General features: G+C 38.5%; 1 protein-coding gene across 1 annotated transcript in view; it reads left to right on the top strand.

Annotated features, from left to right (window-relative positions):
* Positions 1–24489, top strand: part of BRAF (B-Raf proto-oncogene, serine/threonine kinase) — an 83069-nt gene that overhangs the window by 29213 nt on the left and 29367 nt on the right. Inside the window, exons 4-8 of the mRNA XM_063395571.1 lie at positions 12143–12246; positions 12949–13051; positions 14344–14492; positions 15547–15666; positions 23594–23753. Coding sequence (XP_063251641.1) covers positions 12143–12246; positions 12949–13051; positions 14344–14492; positions 15547–15666; positions 23594–23753 — 636 coding nt within the window. The remainder of the gene's footprint in view (positions 1–12142; positions 12247–12948; positions 13052–14343; positions 14493–15546; positions 15667–23593; positions 23754–24489) is intronic.

Below are 24489 nucleotides of genomic sequence, written 5' to 3'. Positions count from 1 at the left end.
TTCCTTACAGGTCCAGCTCTGCAGCTAATTTCCAGCTTGCTTTGTTTTTTATTTCAGTTTTACACACTGCTTGGATCAAATTGTGTTACTAAGTTGAACTTTTTTTCTTACTTTCTTTTCATACACTACTAAAGTATCTCTGGTTTAGAGCTAAGAAATGGTGCTTGTAGGAGCTCTGGAGTGTGCGTGTTATTGGCCTTGGAGCTGAAGTTAATTTCTCTGAAACTTGAACCGGTGCTCATTTTATTGAGAAAGTCAGGAATTTCTTGTATGGCGACTCCTAATGTAATTACTTTGTTTTCAGTATTTATTGATCCTACATGTAGTCTGTTGGAAACTAAGGAAATGCCAGGAGCAACCACAATCCTTGAAGGAACTGCAGCATTACTGAATCCTGGCGGGGCCTCAAGCACAGCATTACTGACTAGTTGGGAGAGGTGATTCTCCTCCTCTACTCTCAAGTGTGGCCTCCCCTTGAGCACTGTGTGCAGTTTTGGGTGCCACAATATAAGATTCTGTGATTCACAGTGCAGTTTGAATGGCCAGCAGTCAGATGATGCATTGCTAAGCTAAAAAAGCATCGAGCATTTTTCAGGGAGCACTGAGACTGCTTCCCTCATTCTCTCAGTGGATTGAGAAGTGTTGCACACATTTGTCTGCTTTCATAACCTCTGGCTTCTAAAGCAGACTGGCTGTGTCTCACTTGTGCCCATTAACTGAGCCATTTGCTTATGTAGCTGTGATGGTAGCTCAACATGTTCAAGTACACAGGTTAACTTGTGATGGGTTGAAGCAGGAAGGAGTTTCCTTGTGAAAGTATGTGATACTTGCTATTAGAGCCTTGCCCCTGCCCTAGTTCCCATTCCATATGGCTGTTAAAGCAAGGGTGATGTGTTCTACAATCAAGCAGGTGGCTGGGAGAGATACTGTTGAAGTTGCAATGTTGCAGCAATCTCCTCCCCACCTCAATCTCAATTGCTTTCAATTCATATCTACTTCTGAAAAAATATTGTTAATATCACAATAATAATTTCAGTCTTTATTTCCAATTCACTTCAGGAGGGGAGAAATGTCAGATCCTAAGTAGTCTATTTTTGTCTGGGAATACCGTGACATTTCTTAAACTGACTTAAAGTGACTGGAATGGAGTTGGTAATGGAGAGCCAACCTTGTTATTTATCTTTGATCACTCTGAAGCAGCCCCAAGTACTACAACAGCCTTCTGCTATTTGTTTAGAGCTGCTAAAAATGCAGGAAATGGGGGGGAGTTGCTCACATATCTTACATTTTTGACTAGCAACTGCCTTGTTAGTTGAGAGTGCTCTATGTGTTACTGTTGGTGTAGGATCAAGCAAATACATCTGTTGGAGCTGACTCAAAATATAATTTAAGGAAACTGGTGGAGTACAAAGAAATGAGACCACGGTGTTCAGTCTAAGTCATGGTGGTGCTGAGGCAGTGTAGCTGGGAAGTTTTTTTGTGTGTGTCATCGTAAAGGCAGAGCATTGGACAAACCTTTTCCTAATGGAGGACAGGGTGTGAAGGTGCTTGCCTGAAGGCCTGATGGATCTGTGGCAGAGCCCACTGCTGCTGATGGTTTGAAGTCAGCATTTTGATTCAGCTGGCTACAGGACAGGGTTCAAAAGGAACTCCTTTTTGGAAGCAAAACCAAATAGCTGGCTTGGTTAGCTGGAAGGGAATCAGTGAATAAGTAGTGTCAGAAATAAAAAATTGTTTTCCTTGGCCTTGGCCTGGAAAAGGATGAAGAGAAGTTTCTCTGAACAATCTCCTAGAAGAAACAACAGATTATTTTTTCCTCTTTGTGCTGGGGTAATTTTATCCCCTATAATGCAGAGAGAGACACATGTATACTTCTTTCCTTAGTGGCTTTGTTCAACTGGCAAATCACACGTCCTTTGGAAAAGCATTCCACGCAAATGTGACCCGGCTAAGTCTGTGACAGTGGGTCTGTTCCATTTTGTTCTAGGCCAGAGAGAAGGATGCTGAAAGCATAAAAATGTAAGGTAGTGCAAGTCTACCTGAGATGACAAGTTGTTTTTTAGAACAAGTTGATGAGGCTTATTCAAGCAGTGGCAAAATTCAGGGAAATATTAGTTGAAAGCTTGTTTCAGTTAGGAATCTAAATGTCTGTGGTGTGCATAGTAACAAAGATGGTAATTAAGGGAGAGCTTTAGGAGGTGGAAGGAAAGTTTAAAAACTCTGACCTCCTGCTGGTTGCTAGAAGTCTGAGAGATTGTTACATGCTAGGACTTGGTTTTGGTGGAAGGGAGGTAGTCTTGAATGGAAGTAGATGTTAGTGTGTTGGCATAAAAGCAAGTTAGATTATTTACTGGTGAGATGTCTGAGAGAATGCATGGAGCTGGCAGGGAACACAGCCTTGGGCATTCTTAGCTGTGGTGTGGATTAGGATTTTTTTCCCAAATTTTACAATAAAATGTGCATGCAAAGAAAGGAGACAGAAGACAGTGCTCATGCAAATGAATAGAAATAGACACCTACCTGGGTGTTGAGAAGGGACAGTAATTCAAGGAGAATGGTGATTATCAACTGATGCTAAGAGGTATGGGACAAATAGGATTAATTTCAGGTTTATGTAAGAGGAAGAAGACATGGAAAAGTTAAAAATTACCTGAAAAAGTTTGGGCAATGAGCATAAAAAGCTTCCTATGAGTGTAAAGAATACAGGAATATGGTACTTGCATGTCGGGCAAGATTCAGGCATTTTGTGGGATTCCTTCGAGTTGTGTGATATTTAAAATTTTTTTTCCTAATTTTTTTCTTTGAGGGTTGGGGGAATCTTTTTTGAAGACCATGGTAAAGCATCAATTTTTAACTGATAGGTTTGGAATAAGGAAAAAAAACTCCATTTCCAATTTAAAAACCAGTTCCAATTTTTGCTCTGTGAAAGCTGACAAAATAGTTAAAATTTAGGGATTTCTCCATTTAGATTGCTTGCTCACTGTAAACCTTAAGGTACTAACAAGAATTTTTAGACAGTTTTCCTGTGGCCCATCATGTGAGGCTGGTTTCCTCTCTTGGAGGAAAGTTCTCTGAAACCTGTAATAGAGTAAACATTTTGTGGACATATCTGGAGTGTGTCTCTGTCACAGTGAAAAAGCACAAGAATAAGTCAGGCATGTATGATATTTTCCATGCATTGTCTTCCAAATTTGAGCTATTTGTCACTCAGGAATTTTATGAGTTTAAGTGTTTTCTGTTTGGAAACCCTCTGTTCAGCCTCCAATAAATGTATGCTGCAGATACTAGAAATTTGTGTCTTGTGGTTGGGAATTCCTTGGGCGTGGTTATGTGTAGTGTGAGTAACTATGTTCTGTGTTCATCTTTACATCTGCCACATGCTACTTTGCACTGAGTGAAGTAAAGGCTTCTGAGAAAAGCCATTAAACACAAGGGCTGCCATAAAAACAAGTAGCTAAAACTCATCATAACTGCAGAGGAACAATATTAGGAGGTTTTTGATGTTGTAGTGAAGTCCTAGTAAAAGGAAGGGAGGAGTGAATTCTAGGAAAGAAGAGAATGCAGTAAGAGGGCTTCTAACTCAAGTACTTCATGAACAAGATCATACAACTTGATGAATAGCAGCTCTGAATGATTTTAATTACCCAAGAAATCCCTTCTGGACAAATAGAGTAGGGGAAAAAACAGTCTGAAAGCAAATGAGCTCTCCTGAACGATGATCTGGAGCATGGAAAGTTACAGGAAAACAGTGTTTAAGTGTAAGGAATGATGGCCATTTGAAGGGCATCAGGTGGTGATAGGTCTTGTCCTTCATCTCTGTGGTCTGTTGCTGCCTCCTGCAAATTTCTTACCAGCTTCCAGAGGAAATGTTCTCCTCACGTCTGCTGGGTGGAGCAGCTGTGAGGGTGGTAAGGAGTCTGCACTGCTCTCCCCAGCTGCATTTATAAAGGATCCTCTCCCAGCTGCAGTGCCCTCTCTCTTTCTGTCAGCATGAGCAAGGAGTGGATTTGGTCAGTTTGAATTCTATTTCTGTCTGTAGTGGTCTTAGTAGGGGCAGTGAAGCAAGGGGGAACAAAAAAACCCCAACAAAACAGATGCTGTGCATGCTTTGGGAAAGCTTGGTGGCCTCCAAATATTTCAGCTGCCTGCAGATTCTTGATGCGATCAAATCATTGTGTGTTATCACCCACCACAAGGTCAAAAAATTTCCATGGTAGCTTCTAAACTGAAAGTAATACTTCAGGTAACAAAAAAAGTTACCCTTTCTTCTATGTTCAACTGTAGAATATTGTGTGGGTTCTAAAATATTTTGGTTGGTGGTTTTGTTGTTTTTTTTTTGCTTTATTTTGAAATTTAAGAGTAATTAGAGGTGCTTTGTGTAAAAACTCAGCATAAATCTGGGCCAGTAAAGTTTTTCCACTTGTGTTTGTGTTGGTATGCTTCACATGCATCTCATAGTTACATATATATTGGAAAGCTAATGGGAGTTCTCAAAATATGAATCTGAGATGAGTTTCTAAAAGTGCCAATTTGTATGTTCAAGAGTTAAAGAAACTAAACAGGACTGAGAATGCTGTGCATGGGGACAATTCTTGAGTGTCTCACTCTTGTCACACCTTGGTTTATTAGTACATCTGCCTTTTAATTAGGCAGGCAATCATGTGATCTTCTCTGCAGTCATGAAGACTAGAAGAATAAGCTATTTTTATTTTATGTAAATTCTTAGCATAAATTAATTCATCATGCATGCACAACTGGGATCCTTCAAATATTCTGTTTTTAAATCTGATACTCGATTCTTTTGAGTTCAGTTTTGCATCTTGCTTTCTGTAGTTTATGCTGTGAGTTTTTGCCTTAAGCTTGCAGAGTAGTAAGCACTGGATTTCTGCAGGCATTTAAGCTGCCCTACCAGTTACACCTGTCAAGTATGAGGAAAATTCAGAGAAGGGATGTTCAGGCACCTGAATAAACCAGTTTTGTGCTTTTAATTACACACCTGGTTTGACATGATTAGGTTTTTCTAATCAAAAATACAATTAAAACCTCCCATGATGTATCAAACATGAAGCAGAAATTGAGTTTATTTTTAGCCTATGCCACTGGCTGGCGCTGAATGTATCTGAATGCTTTGGAATTTTATGCATCTTATTAACTGTCTGGTGACATGGAGTTCACTTTCAAGTAAACTTCACTTGATACTTCTGTATCACTAGGAAAATTTATTCCATCACTGATTAAATTGTCTTTCATCTTTGCTCTGGAGTTTTCTTTCTTTTGTCTTTTTAATTCTCTTCTCCCCTCCCATTGAGGAGGGAGTGAGCAACCAGCTGGGTGGTGCTTGGCTCCTTGGCAGGGTAACTCACCACAAGCTACCCTCAAATGCTGGATAAATTCAAAGGCATATGTGTTGAAAAGAGAATAATCTACAGTTTTATTGACACACTGTCTTAGATCACAAAGTGAAACAATATTGAAAACTTGCCATTATAAAACTGACTTGTCATTTGGAATGCCATGTGCAACGTTGATCACTGGTTTTTACTCAAGTAAAAGAGTGTTTAGTGATTCCTTATGAGATGGAAAGTCTGGCTGTATAAAGTAATGAATGCTAGAAAAATAGAGTTTCAGCATGCTTGCTTTGCTTGTTAATGTGCTAGGCAGGCACTCAGTGAAATGGAATGCAAGTCACAAATCTGAAAATGATCATAATAAATGTTTTAATTCCATGTCTAGTAAGTAATACTTAAATTTATGCTTCTTGTGTTGTTTAAGCGAACTAGTCAACAAGAGTTTTAACACTTGTAGAGAATATGTGTACTACCTGAAGATGGAAGTATCCATTTGATTTAGGATCAGTTGCAACAGTTTAGAGCAGGATGTGAATTTTAGCCCTTCTGCTATAGTTTCTTGCCCCCACACTGCTTGTAAAGCAGTTGGAGTGTGATCAGCTGAGACAGGACTCTACAAAAGTGAACTCTGGGTCTGACCTATTACAAAGATTTATTTAAACTATTTTGTACCTTAAATTTCTAATGCGTATCAGTTTTGGATTGGAGAGCAGCCAGCTGACTTTTCTGTGTCTTGAACAGAAAGCCACAAGGTCCTAGAGTTTCATGCCCATGTAGTGGCTACAGATACTTTTCTAGATGAGCATTTCTCCCAAGTCTGAAGTCTAAAGCCATATTTTGCAAACTATTTTACTAGTAGTTCCTTGTCAGCCTTCACAGTTTCTGCCACTGGTATTCACCCTAACTAAAATTTGAAGATGGTGATCTGCTCTCTACTGTCCCCTTTAAAATGATCAGTGCTCTTCTGAATACAGTTTGGGAGCTCTCTCTCAAAAGCTTGAAAAATATGTAGAGGCCATTGATTAGGCACAACAGGTTTCATCCAGTGGGGTTGAATGATGATGTGTTCTTGAAAACATTTCTGCACTGACATAAATCAGTCTGTTGTGTTCTACAAGTTCTACATTTAATTGCATTGGAGGTGCCAATGGGTGCTGGTAACCCATGTCTCTGCAAATTAAATAGAATGCTTTTGATTGAATGGTAACAGCTTTGTAAAATGGGTAAATTCTGTTGAATTTCCCTTGGAAACAAGCTTTAATGCAGTGAAACTGCCTCTCATTTGTCTCACTAATATGCTTCATTAAGAATGTATTTTCTTGCTGCTTTCTCCTGGAGGTTGGACAGAGCTTCATGTCCTGATATCCAGAACAGCTGTTTCTGAAAGCTGTGTTCTTTGTTTTCTAGAGGATGTGATGTTCAGTGCCATCTTATGTCCTTTTTGCCACAAAGGAGGGTAATTTTATCAGTTAGTGCTGTAAGAAGTAGCTGACTGGTTTGGTGAAATATTTGTCCCCTGTCAGTAAGATGAGAAATTAAATGTGAATCTCATGTTTGGATTTTACCAGAAAACCTGACATGTTGGAAGGCCCAACTAATTATTTGGCAAAAGTATAGTTTAGCCTAATTTTCTCCCAACACGTTTAATTCTGTGAACATGTGGCTGAAATTTTTTAGTCCTAGGTATCAGGTATGGGGAGGAAAAAGGTGTGATCTGTAAGGGATGTTGTGGTAAACAAATAAATACTTGGAAGTGACATTTCAAATCCATTCTACTTGGCATGTTTCCACTATTGCACCCAGTAGTTTGCTTGATTGTTTGGAATTGCTCTGAAGCTCTAAGGTATGTTACAGATACCTTACATACCATACATACATTACACTTCATTACAGTGACCTGAACAACAGTGCCAGGCCGAGGGAAAAACAAAGCCAACAACTGGTTTTGAGAAGTGTGATACTAGATATTTAGGGCTGACCGGCCTCTCCACTTTCAGAGAATACCTTTGCATTGCTTCTTCGGAGTGCTTCTCAGGCTCTTTATTGCTCTAAAACATTGGAAACTAGAGTGGTGTAAGGAAGCATTTTTAACTTACTGAGACTATGCCAGTTTCTAGTCTGATGTTAGAAAAGTGATGTAAGAGTTATTTAGGGACGTAGCCCTGAATTTCTTACTGAATCAGGAATGACCTGATTTACAGAAATAAATGATTTATTATGCATTCCTTAAATGCTTGTGGCTGCAGTACTAAATATATATCAATAATATTGTTCAAATACTTACTGTTCCTAGAAATAGTTCAGGTGAGAAAAAGAAATGAGGACATTAAGGGGTACAGTTCTGTTTAATCTGTCTAGGTAGTAAGACTGCTTTGAGAATTTCTGCAATCTGGAGTAATTTTCCTTGGGGTTTAACACTTGCAGACTTGAGCATGTGTTTTGGTGTCTCCCTGAATTGCTACTCACCCAATTTAAGATGCTCAAGTAAACTATCTTCTGTGGTATATTGTTAATCTACACACTGAACACACCTTGCAGTCTGTGTTGGCAGCTTCTGTACTGTTCCTTAGTGTTATATAGTCCACACTTTCGTACTCTTCACTTTAGAAAGTTACTTGGTGAATCAACTTTCTAATTCCTGTGAAAACCTAAGCCTTTTCTGATCTACAAATCTTACGTATACAAGTAACCTAAAAAGAAAGCCCTTAACAATCACAATTTGAAAGTACATCCCCTAGCTTAGTGACATGAGTTTCTAGGTGGTAATGGTTGTGAAAAATTTGGATTTTCTTAGTTATAAAATAGGGATCAGGAGATAATGGATCAGTGCAAACCAAATGGATTTAAAATAATATTAAACATTCTATGTTTCAATAAAATACCAACTTTGTTCAGTCTATTGGGTTGCAGGCGTTAAGAGTGCTGTGTATTTTGGAAGAGATGAGAAATTTTCTCCCGGAGAACTGACTTTGTTAACAAATGCTGATGTGATTCAGTTAAAATGCTCTGTAGGAATCCTGGCAAAACTCTTGCTGGAGCTGATAAACCCTCCTGGGTGCCTTCCTGCCATGCTGGAGCTGCCCCACGCGGGGCTGCTGCTCCCTGCTCTGCTCCCCAGCTCTGAGGCCACACTCCCTCCCTCTGCCTGGGGCTGAGAGAAAAGATCTTCCAAAACTCCTGCTGTGCATCAGCAGGACTCTGTTAGCCAGCAGAAAGAACCAGTTCTGGTTCTTGTTTTTCTAAAGGCTGAGTTGGTCTCCAAATCACTTTCTTGGAAACAGCTTTTTCTTTAACTTTGCCATAATGTGGGGTGAAAAGAAGCCTCGGGCAAAAAGGGGTTTCAGAGGGAATGCTTTGCAGGGTGAGATTTCTGCTTTACAGCAGGCACTACTAGGGACTGAAGGAGGGAGCTGAAGGGCTACATGCACAGATGGTGATAGACCGTGCTGTACCAGTCTGGGAAAATGATTAATCAATATTACAGGGACTTATTCTAGTACTAAGTTCTTTTAATTTGCCCTTATGTTTCTCTGCTCAGGACTTCTGTTAAGAGAATGTTCTAAATGTGATGCTGATTCAGGATCATGATGGTCTTTGAAAGTAATAAAAAAATTGTTTGAGTTTTAGCTAGATTTTGATGCAAATGGCAGTGAAGAGAACAAATGTTCTACCCATGTTTCTAATTGCAAGTTGCATAAATATGGCTTGGATTTTTGTGAAGGGGGTTTGGGATAATAGAACTGAGGAATAGCAAATGATCGGTGAGCAGAATGTTTAATGCATATTTTTCATAGTCCTACAGCACTTGTGTTGCTGTAGGTACCCTTCATTCTGATACTTCTCAAATTTTGAGAGTTTGCATTTTCAACTGTACTGATCTCTTAAAAGAAACCCTCTAACTTCATAAATCATGTTTTTGACAAAATTAAAAGGAAAAATATTACACCAGTGTAATTAATTAATATAATTTGAACTTTGAGGTTCCTGATGCATTTCTTTGCTTCGTGAGTTACTGGAGGATGTTGTCATCATTTATGGAGGATCAGTGCTGGAGAAAGAAAATGTTTTCCTGTGACCACAAGACTGCTTATCTCTAATGTTAGTCATCGTCCTACTGCTTGACTTTTCCTCCTTGTCTTGCTCCACTCCTCACATAGGTCAAGATTTTACTAACCTGGTTTCTTTCAATATTTCAGTCTGTTGGAGTTTTCTGCCTAATCTAGAACCTCTTCCTACTCTGTGCTGGGTTCTCTTGCTGCTCTTAGGCATTTCCTTCCCCCTGATGATCCCTGTCCAAAACAAGCCACCTTTTCTACCAGTCACAGCTTGGAAGCTTCCTCTTCAGCACGTACTTCCAATACTTCCCTGGGTGCTGGCAAACAGTTCTCCCTGCAAGGTGGTTCATCACATCTTTTTTTCCTGCCTTCAGCCTCAGCTCTTCAGTCTGTCCTCCCTCTGTGTTACTTGTTTGATTCCCACCAACCTGCTGGTCACAATTCCCTCTTGCAGTATACACATGCTTCCCCTGCATGTTCAGTTCTTGAAGTTTGTCCTGACCCTCTCCTCCCATTTCTTCTTCATGCCCAACCTCATTCCTGGCTTTTTTCATTCCATTTTTTGTCCCCATCATCTGTCTTCCACCTTTGCAGTATTTAAGTTTCTTCTGCCACTGTGGGTATCAGTGGTGAAGGGACTGAGGTTGCTGGAAAGGTAGACCTGAATTGTCTGTGGGGACTCAACCTCAGTCCAGCAGGAAAAACAGCCTTGAGCTGAAGAACACTTGCTTCCTCCATGGAAATGGCTCGTGATTGGATCTAATGTGTGGGAGGTTGGAGCACACCTGAAATCCTCTGAGATTTTAGTCAGATTCTTAAAAATATTTACTCTCTATTTTTAAATATATATGTTGGAAGCACGGAGAACGACACTGAGGGGACAGGTTCTTTTATGGATCTTTGGCAGAATGATGATGGCATTAAATCATAGGGACAATTAAAGAGTTCTTTTCTTAACAAGATATTATGATTAGTATAGAACAAAATTGATTATTAGAATGGCACATGAGTTCTACAAGCAGAATCAATACAGTGCAATTTATAAGTAACATAATACAGAATTTATTATAGAACTTCACTTAAAATTTCTAACCACCTTTGTAGATCAAGACAAATCTCTAACACATATTTTGCTGTATCAATACAACAATCATAATTTAGACTCAATATTTGTATGAAAGAATATGAGTCATATCGTCCATCCTTAGAGAAAGGAGAGGAGTTCCTTATTAAGGAGTAAGCTTAGAGTAATGAAAAGATGCATTAAAAAAGAATGCAATGTGTAAACCAAAGTCACCTAAGACTGAATATCAAGACTGTAATGTAGTATGTTATAGGATGTTTTTTTCAAGGAATTAAGAAAAACTATTTTTTTAAAATGTTTGTGTTGACCAGATGAAATTCACAAAATCCTGTAAAGAGGCACTCTCATGTTAATAGGAGGAGGATGGTAAAGCAAAATATTCCTTTTTGTCTTCTGAAAGCGCATATATTTGAGTTGTAGAAATGTAACATACAGTGTAACCTCAAGTGATGTTGACAAAGCTTCTTGAAGTAAGTAGGCTGCTACTTTGCACTGTCATGCTTAAGGAGGACACAGAGCCCCTAAATACCCATGGAAACTTAAATGCAGGGAACAAAAACTAGGCTGCGATCCAAAGCCAGTTGAAGCTGATTAAAAGACTCCTTTTGGCTACTGAGTGCTCTGGCTTAAGCCAATTGCAAGCTAGATTTGAGTTTCAGGTGTTCAGGCAGACTTGTCAGGTAGGTTAAGTTTGTGGTTTTTTCTTCTGGTATGTGTTCAAGGCACTGTCCATGATTATAGGAGATATCCCAGTGTGTACAGTGCCTGAAGCCTTACAAATTTTCACTACTGAGTTCGAAAAGTAGTTAGTAGATAATATTAAATACCTTAACCACACTTAATCACCAGATCATGTATTCGTGTTTATTGCTTGACACTATACACTGTTAAATCACAGGTATACCTAGAGATGATCTACTTGTGTACCATATGCCCACACTTAGAATAGAGGTGAGGAAAATACCTTTACACAGTATGCAGTTCTTGATTTGGCTAGTTTTAATGTGCTCCTTATTTTTCCCATCCTGTTAGTTATCTAAACTTTTCAAGCCAGGAAACAGAAGAGAGCAGTATGTTTTTCATACAAGACATATCTCTAGAGTTACAAATATAGGTTAAAGTGAGAGGTGATGGTCTCCTGACTCCAATGACTGTTTTGTTTCACTTGTTTGCATGCTTATCTTCTGTTTTAGAAATAGAAAATAAAATATTTACATTTTATCGTTAGGTTTTTTTGAGTGCAGTCCAAGTTAGTTCCTTCACTTAATTTCACTTGGCGTATTTCCCCACTTAGGTTCAGGCCAGCCTTTAGAATTAAAACTGAATGTCGTTATTAGTTATCTATGTGCTATGTCTCCAGTTTCTTCCAGCTGAGAAAGTTGGAAATTCACTTTCGGAGTTGAGTGAAGATTGTGTTCCAAATGTTAATAGAAGTGTAGAGGTTGTCATCTCTTCTAGCTGAGCCCTTTTCCTCATATACTATTCAGCAAAAAATTTTTCCTCGGGACAAAAAAGGTTTTGGAAAACTGACGTACAATTCTGTAAAGCATCCTGAAGAGCAGGTTTTAGCACTTGAGGGTCAAAACGTTTGCAATCAGTTTGGGGGGATAAATTGGAAATCGTTTTAACTCGTTTGTTTTGTATTTGACCTCTAGGTTCCAGCAAGATGTGGAGTTACAGTCCGAGACAGCCTAAAAAAAGCGCTGATGATGAGAGGTCTTATTCCAGAATGTTGTGCTGTTTACAGAATACAAGATGGGTATGGCTTGTGTGGGATGCTTTTTTGCTCTTAGAATCTCTTACTGGAGCTCCCAATGGCCACTTCTATCTAGAATTTGTTTACAAAGTTCAAAATTTTATGACACTTTGCCCTAAACAATTTGCACATTGCAGACATGTTGAAAAGAATGTCTAACTCCTCAGAAATGGCTCAGGCATAATCCTGAGTAATATGAGATTATGGCAAAAGATGATTAATTAAACTCATGCTAACCAATCAAGTATTAAATAAGTTGTGTTAACTTCTTGGTTTTGTTTCATTTGGCTATAATGCATTCTTAACTAAAGACAGGGTTACCTTGGGAGGAAAAAAAAGAGTTTTCAGCCCTAAAAATTTATATATTATCTTCATGTACACAATTAGCCATCTCTGTGGAACTCTTACACAACAGGTACCTTCACAAACACTTTATTTGATCAAAAAGCCATCTGCCATGTAGGAAACAAGGAATTGGCCACTACTGGAGCTGGTTGAAAAAGTCCATTTCCTTCCTGCAGTTTGTGCAGGGAAGGTGTGCTTTGTTTGCTATACTGAGCCTAAGGTCTTGCTTCTGAAGTTTCCTGTGATTAGACTGGGTCGCAGCCCCCCACAGTGTGACTTTTTAGCTGATCTCACAACTTTGGCAAGAGACATGCAAGGGCTTGTGTGCCAATGCTAATGAGAGGCTCATTTGCACTTTAGAGAGAAGAAGCCAATTGGCTGGGACACAGACATTTCCTGGCTCACGGGAGAGGAGTTGCATGTGGAAGTTTTGGAGAACGTGCCACTCACGACACACAATTTCGTATGTACTGAGTTTTGTGAGGTGTTGAGTGGGGGTTACATCAACTTTGTACTTTCAAATTGGAATATTTTGCATCTGTGGGATGTGGTGGGAGTTACAAAAGAAGTTTTTAATCACAGTAGCTCAAGTGAATTAGAATTGTGTTTGAAATAAGTGATGCTAGAGTACTTGATCACCCTTAAAACTTTCATGTTTTGTTGGAATACACCCTCTAAAATCTATAAATGTAGGGGGTTTATATCAGCACTGCATTGCAGAGCTGTAATAATAATCTACTATTTTTGTATTGCTGTATCTATAAAATGTATTCTGGGCCTCCCTGCTGGCTCTGCAGCAGCAATTAACTAATGAACTAACTATTCCCAGAGCAGTGCTGACATCATCAGTGATGCAGTGCACAAATATGTTTTGACCTGATAAGGCACGAAGTAAATGGAAGCTGCTAAACAGAATCTGTCTAAATGTTTCCAGCTACATACAAAATCCTGAAAATAATGTTTGTCACGTTGGGAAGAAAGACCTTCTATTTCAGCTGAAAACATAGCAAAATTCCATCTGCAAGCTGATTCAACCTACTTAGCTCAAACAAGCTGTTTGGGTTATGGCTAGTTAGGTGAACTCTAGTAGGCTTAACATTTTTCTATATCCCTCTGAAATTCTGATTATTACATCTAATAATAGAACTGAGAATGTGTTTTTATGCTAGGGATTGCTAAATTTGGAGATTAACTAAATCATTGCCCCCCTGTAATTTGGGGAGAATGTGTGATCACCCTTTTGTGACTCTCAATGTTTCTGAGGTTCAGTAGTCAAAATTACAACTGTATGTGTAATCATACATTGAAGCCCTATTTTTATATATATATATATGTATATGCCAGTGTGTATTTCCAGTCCTGTGAATATTAGATGGAAATATTCTTTGGCTTCTGGAAAAGTTAGAATATGAAATACTATTTTAGCAGTTTTGTTTTTATAGGTTGGGTCCAAATAAATTCTCAATGTTTGCGTCTGGAACGATAGTAGTGAAGTTTTGCTCCAGGTTTTTTACTCTTATTCTTGGTGCTAGTGAAGTGAAGCATTAATTCCAAGAAACAGTTGAAAGAAAGTTTTAATGCATGAAAACTTATTTCAAAAAGGAGAGCATCCTCCATGTAAATCTGTTTGATACGTAAAACTGTAGCTCCAGCATCACAAAAGAGGCCTGTAAGTGCACTTGAGGGAAAGCAAATAGCCTATCCTGGGCTTGCAGAAGGACTCTAGGTAATTGTGGCTGTTTTTGAACAATGTAGGTACGAAAAACATTCTTCACGTTAGCGTTCTGCGACTTCTGTCGGAAGCTGCTCTTCCAGGGGTTCCGCTGCCAGACCTGTGGCTACAAATTCCACCAGCGCTGTAGTACAGAAGTGCCACTGATGTGTGTTAATTATGACCAACTCGAGTAAGTAATCACAATTGATTTTCAACTTGAGCCTTTTAATGAGTGTACAGCTGTCAGTGATTTCTTGTGTTAAATCTGTAATTCAGGAAGTCAGAGGAGGTGCCTGAAAAAAAAATAGGAACTGTTCTTTTGCGACTGCTTGATTCATACTCTTTCTGTGCTAGCTCAGACAACCAGTTCATATTTCTTTGCTGGTCTATGAAGTGCTTTTTTTGAATCATGAATAGGGTTGCTGAGCACTTGACTGTATCAGACAGACTTCTCGTTGTTCACAGTTGTTATTATTAATCAAAACTGGTTCTTTATTGTGTGATCACTAGGGCCCTGTTAAGAATTTAGCTGTGGGTTTATTCTCTTCAACCTCAAAAAAATGTTAAGAGACATTAGTTGATTATAGTGAAATTGCAGTTGATTTTACAATAATTGAAAATAAATCTGCTAGCAAGATTAATGCCTAGGTAAGAAACATAAAAGAGAATGACCCTAACAGTCCAGTGTTCTTGGATTGAGTTCCTGATCTATTTGTGTTAGTCTTTGATCTAGATTTAGGATCTGGTGTAAACTGGCTCTGTTCTATTTGATTAGTTTCAGCAGGGGCTATTAAGTCTATTTAAAAGACTTTCATATAACGAATAATTTAAAATGCTATTTTTCTCCCCAAGAATGAATTTAATTTCAGTTTATTTTGGTATTTGTAACTGTTTCCTTTGGCATCTCTGGAGTTTGTGCTCAGAGTGTAAGTTTATGCACTCAGATATAAGTTGCACATTCTTGAAGAACCAGATGTTTGCAATTCCAGCTAAAAGATTTAAAAATTAATTTCCACAAAGCTTATATTTAAGGCATGATCTTTTTATCCTCGGTAAAGTAAATAATACTTTTAACCAGTTTTGCAGATTTAATGTGTTAGTGTAATCTCTGTTGAAAAATTTAGAATTTAATCAATGAGATTCCTGGGGTTTGGGGTCTTTTTTTGTAATCTTTGAGTATTATATTGTGAAACCTCTGGGTTTTGCACAAGTTAGGTTGTTTTTGTTTTGTTCTTGCCTCACAGTTTGCTGTTTGTCTCCAAGTTCTTTGAACATCACCCCATACCAGCGGAGGAGGCCTCCTTAGGAGAGACCACCCCAGCATCTGGATCATACCCCTCAGTGCCCCCCTCAGATTCTGTTGGGTATGAACTTATTCCTGCTGTTTAATAACATAACATTTCAGTACTATGCTAAGAAACACTCAAAATACTGCTTGGCAGCTCTGTATTCTTGTAATCTGGCTTCTCATGCAAGTATATCCACCTATGCTTGACTTAAAAGAAGTGAATGTCTTCATTCACACAAATTCTGTAAATTAGTAATGAGCCTAGGTTAAACGTGTGTGTAACTGTCTGTAGAGTTGGGACATTACCTTTTAAACTGATTTCTTCTGCATGATAGCTTAGACCTGGTCTAAACTGGAAAGATTTTATACTTAAAATTAATATAAACCAAAGTTATATCCTCACAGCTCCTTTTATTTGATTATCAAACTACAGTTTATATGCCTTGAAGTGACATACCTTAGTTTCAGAATAAACCACATTACTGTAAGGCTGATGTGAACAGGTGCCAGTTCCAGGTCCATGATAGTACTTTAGTAGCTTTTCCACATACACTGCTTTAGTATCCTCCAGACCAGCTGTCTTCTTCCTGTTCATGTTGCAGTATTCCAATGGCATCTGTTTGATGCAGCTCTAGGTTTTGTAAAAGTAGATCTCTAAAACTGACCATCCCCCTGTATTTCCAACAAAGATTCTGGACCCTTTCTCCATGAAGAGATAAGAGAACATATTTAAATTGTGTTCCCAGTAGCAAAAAGATCAGTGGCACCATCCACCATTAGGTAGTTGAATAAATGTCCAGGAAGAGTAACTCAGAGGTTTATATCACACTCAAGAAATCTAGTGCGTGTTTATTAAGAACACCAAATACAGAAGCCTTCAGAAAACCATTCCCAGGACATGTGTGCTGTGGAGTTGAGCTGAATGTGACAGAGAGACTCTCTTGGATTAGTGAAAACTGTGCCTAGAGTAAAGCAGAAAAACACTGGAAGCTACGCAGGCACTCTGGACTCTTAACTAGAAGATAAATTCTCTGGACAGCCGAGACTCTTATGGAAGACCAAATAAAATGCCTCCCAGGAAAACAGATTGACAATCCTGCAGAGGGAACCTCACTTGGTAAGTACAGAGATTATGTTCTTACTTGTACTGCTTTGTGCAGATTCAAGTGAATTCAGAAGTATTCTTCATGGTAGTGCATGTTGTCTTTAGAGCCCGTGGATATTAGTGCAGCAGATTGTGGGCAAGGCTGCTTGTCAAGTGTTTGTCATGGTACAGCCAAAATTGTAACTGGGCTGGAACTATTAATTCATGAAGAAACTTGGTCATACTAATTGTGTTAAAATACTAGTGGATGTCAAAGGCATTGCCCTAATCCTAATAGTCTAAATTGTCCTGCTTTTCAACTGCCTTTGCCTCACATTGGTCCATTCTTGACAGCTTGTGAGGTTACAACAATACGGATTATCTTGATAAATGCAAGAAAAGAGAAAACCTGAGACCAAAGCTGGTTAATGCCATGTGATCTTTAACTTCACGTACATAAAAATGTTAACACTTAAATGTATTTGCTAGTTGCTGTTCAGCAGCTTTTCTCAAGTGTTGCATCTATAAATATTTGTAATTGTAGAAGATGTAAAAGGTTTCTAGCTTTTCTCCTTTCTGCTTTTTTGCTTTGTTGTACACTTTATTGTTAAACAAAAAAGGGCATACATCATGCTTGCAAATTTCTGTTCATTTTGAAAATGGTTTATGATTATCAGATGGTGTTCATATGTAATGTGCTTGTTAGTCATCCAGTGTTCCCTTAGCATGTGTGTATGTAGTATTTCCTTTTTAGAAGTAACTCAGGTGTTACTGGATGAGCATATAGCACTGTCCATAGCTTTTTCCAGTTGCCTTTCTTGCCTTTCTTTTGTAATACTTCTCTGCTTTTCAAGAACATAATTGTGGAAATATTAATGTAGCTGAATTTAAAAAGCTGGCCTTTTCTATGAAAACATGTACTCACTTGTGGTTTTATTAAAGAGGACTAATATTTTATTTAATATGGGATAGTAGCTCAACTGGAATAAAAAAAAGGCTGACATTTGAGCTTATCTTGTCTGGGAGGGAGGAGAATATGGGATTGAAATTTGAGAACTGAACAATGGGATGGAAAATATGAGGAACTAGCGCTTTAATAACACTTCCTAGACTAATAATTGTTCCTTGGATTTCTCTGTTCTCCTAGCATCTTGCATGAAACAGCTCACAGAGGAAGGGGTGTTATTAATCGTTTGGTTGAGGCAAGAGGAGGCAGCCATCCTTCTTCATCTCTGGCCTTGTGAGGGGATCCCAGCGGCAGGCAAATACCCACAAGAAGGAAGTGTGTGTTGCAAGACAAGTTTGAGAGCAAAGGCCTGTGTGACGTGCTGAGACACTGTCAAGGGAGCCAATGGAAACGTTTGCAAGAGAAAGGGACATGAAGGACAAGACTATTGGACATGATGCAAAAGCTGCTAAACATGCTGGAGAACTGTTTCACTTTGCTCATGTGTAACATCCTAAAGCAGTCCAGGCCTGTTGCCTTTCATTCTTCCAGCTGTGAGCCACAGGCAGTCCCTCCAGGTTTTCCACCCCAAGATGAGGGAGCACAGATGGTCCCATTTCATGTTTATGAACTCCTTATAAAACTGTGTCCAGCTTCCACATGAGGTTTTGTGTCCCATTTTAGTTCTTTCCATTTGCACTATCCTGTTATGCCAAAACAACCATTTTAGTTACAAACTGCAGTTAACTGAAAAGAAAAGCCTAGGTCTCCCTGCTGAGAGCCATTTGTAATAAAATTGAAGTAAGGAAACTGTATATCATACATTGTATTTGTTTCATTCATTGCACTGTCATGAAGTTTCTTCTCCATCTTGGCTCGTAAAATAATGAGCACAGGATTTCTGTGAACCCAGTTCCCTCAGTCTCAGATACATGAAAAAGAGAGAAATAAGCAAGTTGGCAACATCTTGGTTCTTTGAAAAACAACATTTCCCAATATGCTTCGTCTTCTAAGTTGGAGGAAGAAAAGAGGAATGTCTGGTGCACCGTTCTTGGAAGCTTGCCAGTCCTTGCCTTTGAGCAGGCTCCAGCTTGTGATTAAACACCTCTGCTTTCCTTTCTGTCTTCCAAATGTTCACTGATCATTCTGCTTCAGCCAGAGATACTTGAATGTCTAGAAAAGCTTCTGAAAAGCCAAGGAAGCAAAGATGCACTCGTACAATATTACATTTTATGCTACAATGCCATTTAAATCCTGTGGTGTGTAAGTGAGCAAAAGCTTTGTGTTTTAATTCATAAAACAATGAACTTTCTCCCTAAAAGTGTCAGAATCTTTAAATCAGAACCAGAAAACTCTGTCAGTTCATAGAACAGGTGAGGGAAACCTCTTGCTCTCCAAAACTTTATTTTCAAAAACCTGCTAGTGAAGTGGACCTGGTTTGGAGGACTAGGAGTGACAGTGTGGTTCTCTGGATAACCCCTGGTATAAGAAACTCTCAGGAATTTCAGGCTCATCAGCTTTGATTTGGGCCCAAAGGCCATTGTAAATGAGTGCACACCATTGTGATAATCCTGGCAGTTGTTTTTCACTTATAAGCCAACGTGGATGAAAACAAGTTATCATGGTATAAAAAACTGCACTAATTTGTGTGGGGCAATGACTGTTATAGGATCTGTCCCATAATGCTTCTAGCCTGACTTCACAGGGTGCTAAAAGGAAGTTTTTTGGCTTGTAGTTACAAACTGATGCTGCTGTCCTTTCCTCCAAATCCGCATTTGATTTGGGTTTATTGAGTATTTCCAGACTGCAGGGATGAGGAAAGAAAAAAATACTGTTTTCTGGCAATGTGTATGGAGTACCACGATAATTAAATCAGAACCTATTTGGCCTTCACAGTTTACCTGCTTGCTACTATAGCTGCAATACCATTGTATCCCAGATCCTTGGAAACTGCTTGGAACTGGAAGTGCACTGTGTTCTTGATTAACAGCAGATCCAGTCTGGTGTTAACACTGGTGTAAACAAAAAAAATTCAAAAGAGAGCCTTGATACACATTTTAGCTTGCAGTAGGTTTTGTTTGGATATGAGTGTGCAGCCTTACAGGTAATCAGTGTGTGCAACACTGAGCCCAGTGGCTAAACTGAGATGGACTTGCTCAGGGTGTGAGGAGGAGAAAGAAAACCTCAGTCCAGGAGAGATGCTGTCATTTTAAAAAGGAACTGGTGCGCACCTTATAATTGAAGATAGGTGAATGTGAATTTCCAGTTCAAGCATTTGCTAAACTACAGCAAAATAAAAATACAGTCAACAAAAACTTGAAGCCCAAATACACCTATCATAAGAAAAATTCCAAGAAAAATCTTTCCTGCGTAGACCAGCTCTTAAACACTTATGAAACATCACATTGGTGAGTAAAGGACATTAAGGAAAATCTGTATTTAAATTTTCTTTTGCTTTTTTAAAGTGAACTAATTTATATCATATTTACATCAAATTCTAAAACCCAATAGACATACTGTATATGACGTTATAAAACTATTTCTTTATATGTAGCGTAACATGTGCAGACATTTTTCTGAGTTATCTTACTCTTTCTTGTGGACCTTGGGCACATTTTGTGCTTGGTAAAGGGTATAAAAAATTTACATCTTATCAGTTATTCCTGTTTCCTGATAAAACATCTTTCTGTTTTGCCTGATAAAAAGGGAGGGAACAATATGCTAATCCCAAACATATGGTCCAAGGTAAAAGCATGTCCTGTCATATTGCCAGGAAAGGTTATAATATATTAGATTGAGATTTGACAGCTATCAGCTTGTTGCTTCAGAAGCCAAGAATCATTTGTTGAAAAAGAGTGCCCACATCTAGGAGACTGGGAGAAAGTGATTTATCTGCTTACTTGTAGAAGATCTCCTTTAGCAAGATGGCTGTAAACTGTTCACAAAGGCCACAGGAGAAACAGAAACTCAGATCCTGATATTCAAACTGCCTATTCCTTTGAGCCTCAGCCTGTTATTTTGGATCAGGGGTTTTTTTTGGTGTTTGGTTTGTTGGTGGGGGAGTTTGTTTGTTTTTTGGGAGGTTTTTTTGCAGTGTGTTTTTTCCACACTATGCTTCTGTAGCCTAAGAACTAGTTTTGGAACTGACCTGGAATAGACAGTGTCACCCTTTTCCAAATGATGATATCTGGCCCTTTTAGCTCCAATGTCACTTCTACTCTTCTCAAGTAATTCCAATGTAGGAATACTTGAGGCAGAAGCTGGTGGTAATATTTTCTGAGCTTGTGATCTCAGTAGACTGTCTTTGCTAGCAAAGACCCCTCATCTCTTTTACTTCACTAGTTACCTTTTTCAAGAAAAACTTCCATTTAGCAGAAATAACCTACTTTTTTCAAAGTGTCTCAAGGACACCCCTTAATAAAATCAGAATGGAGCACATGGCTGACTGCTTATGAGGTTCCCATCTCTGGATTCTTTGTTGTCTAAAGCCCAGAGATCCTCCAATTAATAGCTTAGAGACTATTAAAAAATATATCATTCTTTATCAGCCTGCAATTATTTTCTAAAGATCTGGACTTTCCCCAGTAAGAATTTAATGAGTAGAAAAAGCTGTTCAAGTTGTTTTCAAACATGGTATGATGTAGCATGTATCTGTGTTAGCAGTGTGATGGCCATGATGACCTGTGACCAGAAATACAGAAGCAGCAGATGACCATTTATGACTCAAAGGAGGATGTAATTGAAACAATATTGCCTCAATCTGGTTTTCTCTCCCTTGGCTTACTCACAATCACAGAAAATCTGATTGCTTCTGTTTTTGTCATGTGGCAGAGCTCAGATGGTGTGTCACAGTCAGTCCTGGTGCAATGTTCTGATGCATGTTGAGATATATTTCCCTTAATTTCCTTATTACCTGAGAACTCTCAGGAAGTTCAAGCAGGAGTCAGCTATCCCACCAGTGACAATACTGGACTGCTTGAGACACCTTTTAGACTTCTGATACTGCAGCACTTGACATGCTTGCCTTAACATGAAAATAGGGTGCCTTTAAATGTCAGTCAGGTCCTGCATTTGGATCTGTGCAGTGTCCCAATCTCCTGATGTGTGTTCGAGTTGCATAATTTACAAATACATTCAGGACTTCAAAACTTCCTCATCTGCAATATTATACCTGAAGGCACTTGGGTAGCAGTGAATGAAAAGTTCAGCTTATTGTATATACAACAACTGCATTTAAAAAAGAGTTCTGAAATTATAAACAACTTGTGGAATGCTGGGTTTTTCAAGGCCCTTTCTCAGGGATTTGACTATTGCTAGTTTTAGTTCATCATTTCCCAGTATCTTCCCAATATCTGTGTTCTGTCATGTGACAGTAGGTAACTGCTTTTTTTTAGAGTTAACCAGGGTTAACTCCCCTTGCCTCTTCTTCTCCTGCCCCACTTCCCAAACATACTCAGGTATTTCATTGGAAAACTTACTAATTGTGACTTGAAAGAATTCACAAGCACTTGGTCTTGCCATTTTCAATTGTGAGATTATTGGCCAGAAGGAAAAGATGACAGGTTCTTAGGATACAGATAGCACAGAGTTCTGGGAGCAGTGCCAAACTGGATAAATTTCTTAATGAAAGGTAGGATAGTAGGCTGTAAAGCAGACCTGTTTCTGACAAAATGCCAAGATGTCCTGTTGAAAATGTTAGTTTTCCCAAAGGTTTTTGAGGAGGCCAAGGAGCATTGCTTACAGGAGGTGATATCAGGACCTGTTGCTGCTATATGCTGCTGTCTGTTTTATTTTTGAGGCTTCTCCCTGTGGACATCGCCTTTGTGGGCATAATAATTAATCCATGAGTCACTGAATGGCTGGAGGACTCCACTGCTCTTTTAGAACTTACAAAAAGAAGCCAACTCTTAAAAACCTTGTTGTCAGATACCATGTATGTTTTAACAAAGTTTTCTTTGACAAAGGCGGCAAATGTTTTCATTAGCCTTTTGCCTTATATCCATTAGATTGAATCATTAGGCTGAACAGTGACTGACCTTGACTAGAATAAGACATAATTATTGCCAGTTTATTGCACTTTAACAAAATTAATGGATAACCAAAGAGAAGTGACTTTCTGCCTTTTTACAAACAAAAACCCTAAGTGTTTAGTTGTTTCATCTTTTAAATATTCATTGTACCATAATTAAAGACTATCTATATTTATGACTGTCAGTGTTTGCATTTCTTCAGGAAACTTGTTTGTGTATTCTGAACACTTATCTTTTCAGTCAAACCTATTGCATTGTAGCACTGTAAATAACATTTGAAATGTTGTGCTATTCAAAGTTGTTTCTTAAAGGTTGAGGTTAAAAGGTGATAAGTTTATTTTTAGTATCAACGATATATTGGCCATATATCATGTTATTTTTAGTATCAATAATACATTACTATTAATCAATTTGGTTGAATGACCACATGTAATTTCACTCTTTCTTTGCCAAAAAATAATCCCATCCATACATTTTGGTTTATGACATTTTCTGACTGTAACATTAATATGAGATGTTAAGCAGTTTTAGTTCTCAATTGGTTACCATTAAAATGAGCGTATTGCATTGACTCAGAGGTGAGGAAACCGCAGAGTATCTTGCTGTCTGCAGTGCATGTTGGGCAGCATGAGTTTTTCAGATCAGGATTTAGTATTATTAGTTTGCTATGGTATGGTAGAGTTTTCTTTTTGTTTTAACTCAGAACACTTCACAGCCATATGATTAGGAAGTTGATGCAACAGAAAGTTGTTGCAATTAATCGTAGGGGAGTAGAGACCATTCAATATAAATTGTTTTTATTTAGGGCTTTAGATCAGTTTCTTTGTTATGTATTATTAATATTATAACAAATAATAATGAAAAGGACTTACCACACCCACTATGCAGTGTTTGAAGCCATTTGTAGACCTAAATCCTCTTTTTCCTTGACTTTGTTTCTCAGACCACCAATTCTCCCTAGTCCTTCTCCTTCAAAATCCATTCCAATCCCACAGCCCCTCCGACCAGCAGATGAAGACCATCGGAATCAATTTGGGCAACGCGACCGATCCTCTTCAGCTCCCAATGTCCACATCAATACAATTGAGCCAGTCAATATTGATGTGAGTATTGCTGACAATCAGATCAGGAACAGTAGATTTGATGTGTTCCTTGTGAATATCAGTGTGTGAAATGCATGCTGTACACACAAATGCTGTTTCTAAGATAATCCTCAGTGGTCTGTCAGAATCTTCAGAGATCATGCATTTTTCATTTTTTTAATAGATTATTTTTTGCTGTTGAGAGCTATAAGAACACAAATAATCCATTCTCCAAAAGCAGAACTGCCTTTTGACAGTCCTGTCCTTTTAATTTTCAAAGAAACATTCTGCCCAAAAAAACTGCTTTTTCTTTTTTTCTGTCAGTTAGTCCCAAGGCATGTGCTGTTAGCTTGAAGCCAGTAACCACTCTTGCAAATCATTCTGTGTTAAACAGATTGTTATGCAAGATAGAAACTTTTTAGTATTTATATTCCAAGTAATATGTTTGGCATTGAGGGAAACTAAGTAATTAAATTAAGCTGGGTTCACCTATTCTTGTAGTTCCTTAGGAGTTTAGGAGCTCAGCATACTTTGTTCTGAGCATTCCTTTGGAGTGTTCAGAAACTGCTACACTTAAAGTTTTTCCACAGTTTTGGAATCTCTGGGTGGTGAAATGTAACTAATAATAATGGTTGGTATTAACATAAGGATAGTTGGGACCTTTTGAGATGTTGCCTTTTGCTAATTTTGCTGACATACACAGTCCATATTTTACCCTTAAGTCTGCTCTCTAGAAATCAGTCATTTGTCAGGTGAG

The sequence above is a fragment of the Prinia subflava genome, chromosome 4 (assembly GCF_021018805.1).
Source record: "Prinia subflava isolate CZ2003 ecotype Zambia chromosome 4, Cam_Psub_1.2, whole genome shotgun sequence".
Classification (NCBI taxonomy): Eukaryota; Metazoa; Chordata; class Aves; order Passeriformes; family Cisticolidae; genus Prinia; species Prinia subflava.
The sequence above is the reverse complement of the archived record's forward strand: the minus strand, read 5'-3'. Positions and strand labels throughout refer to the sequence as shown.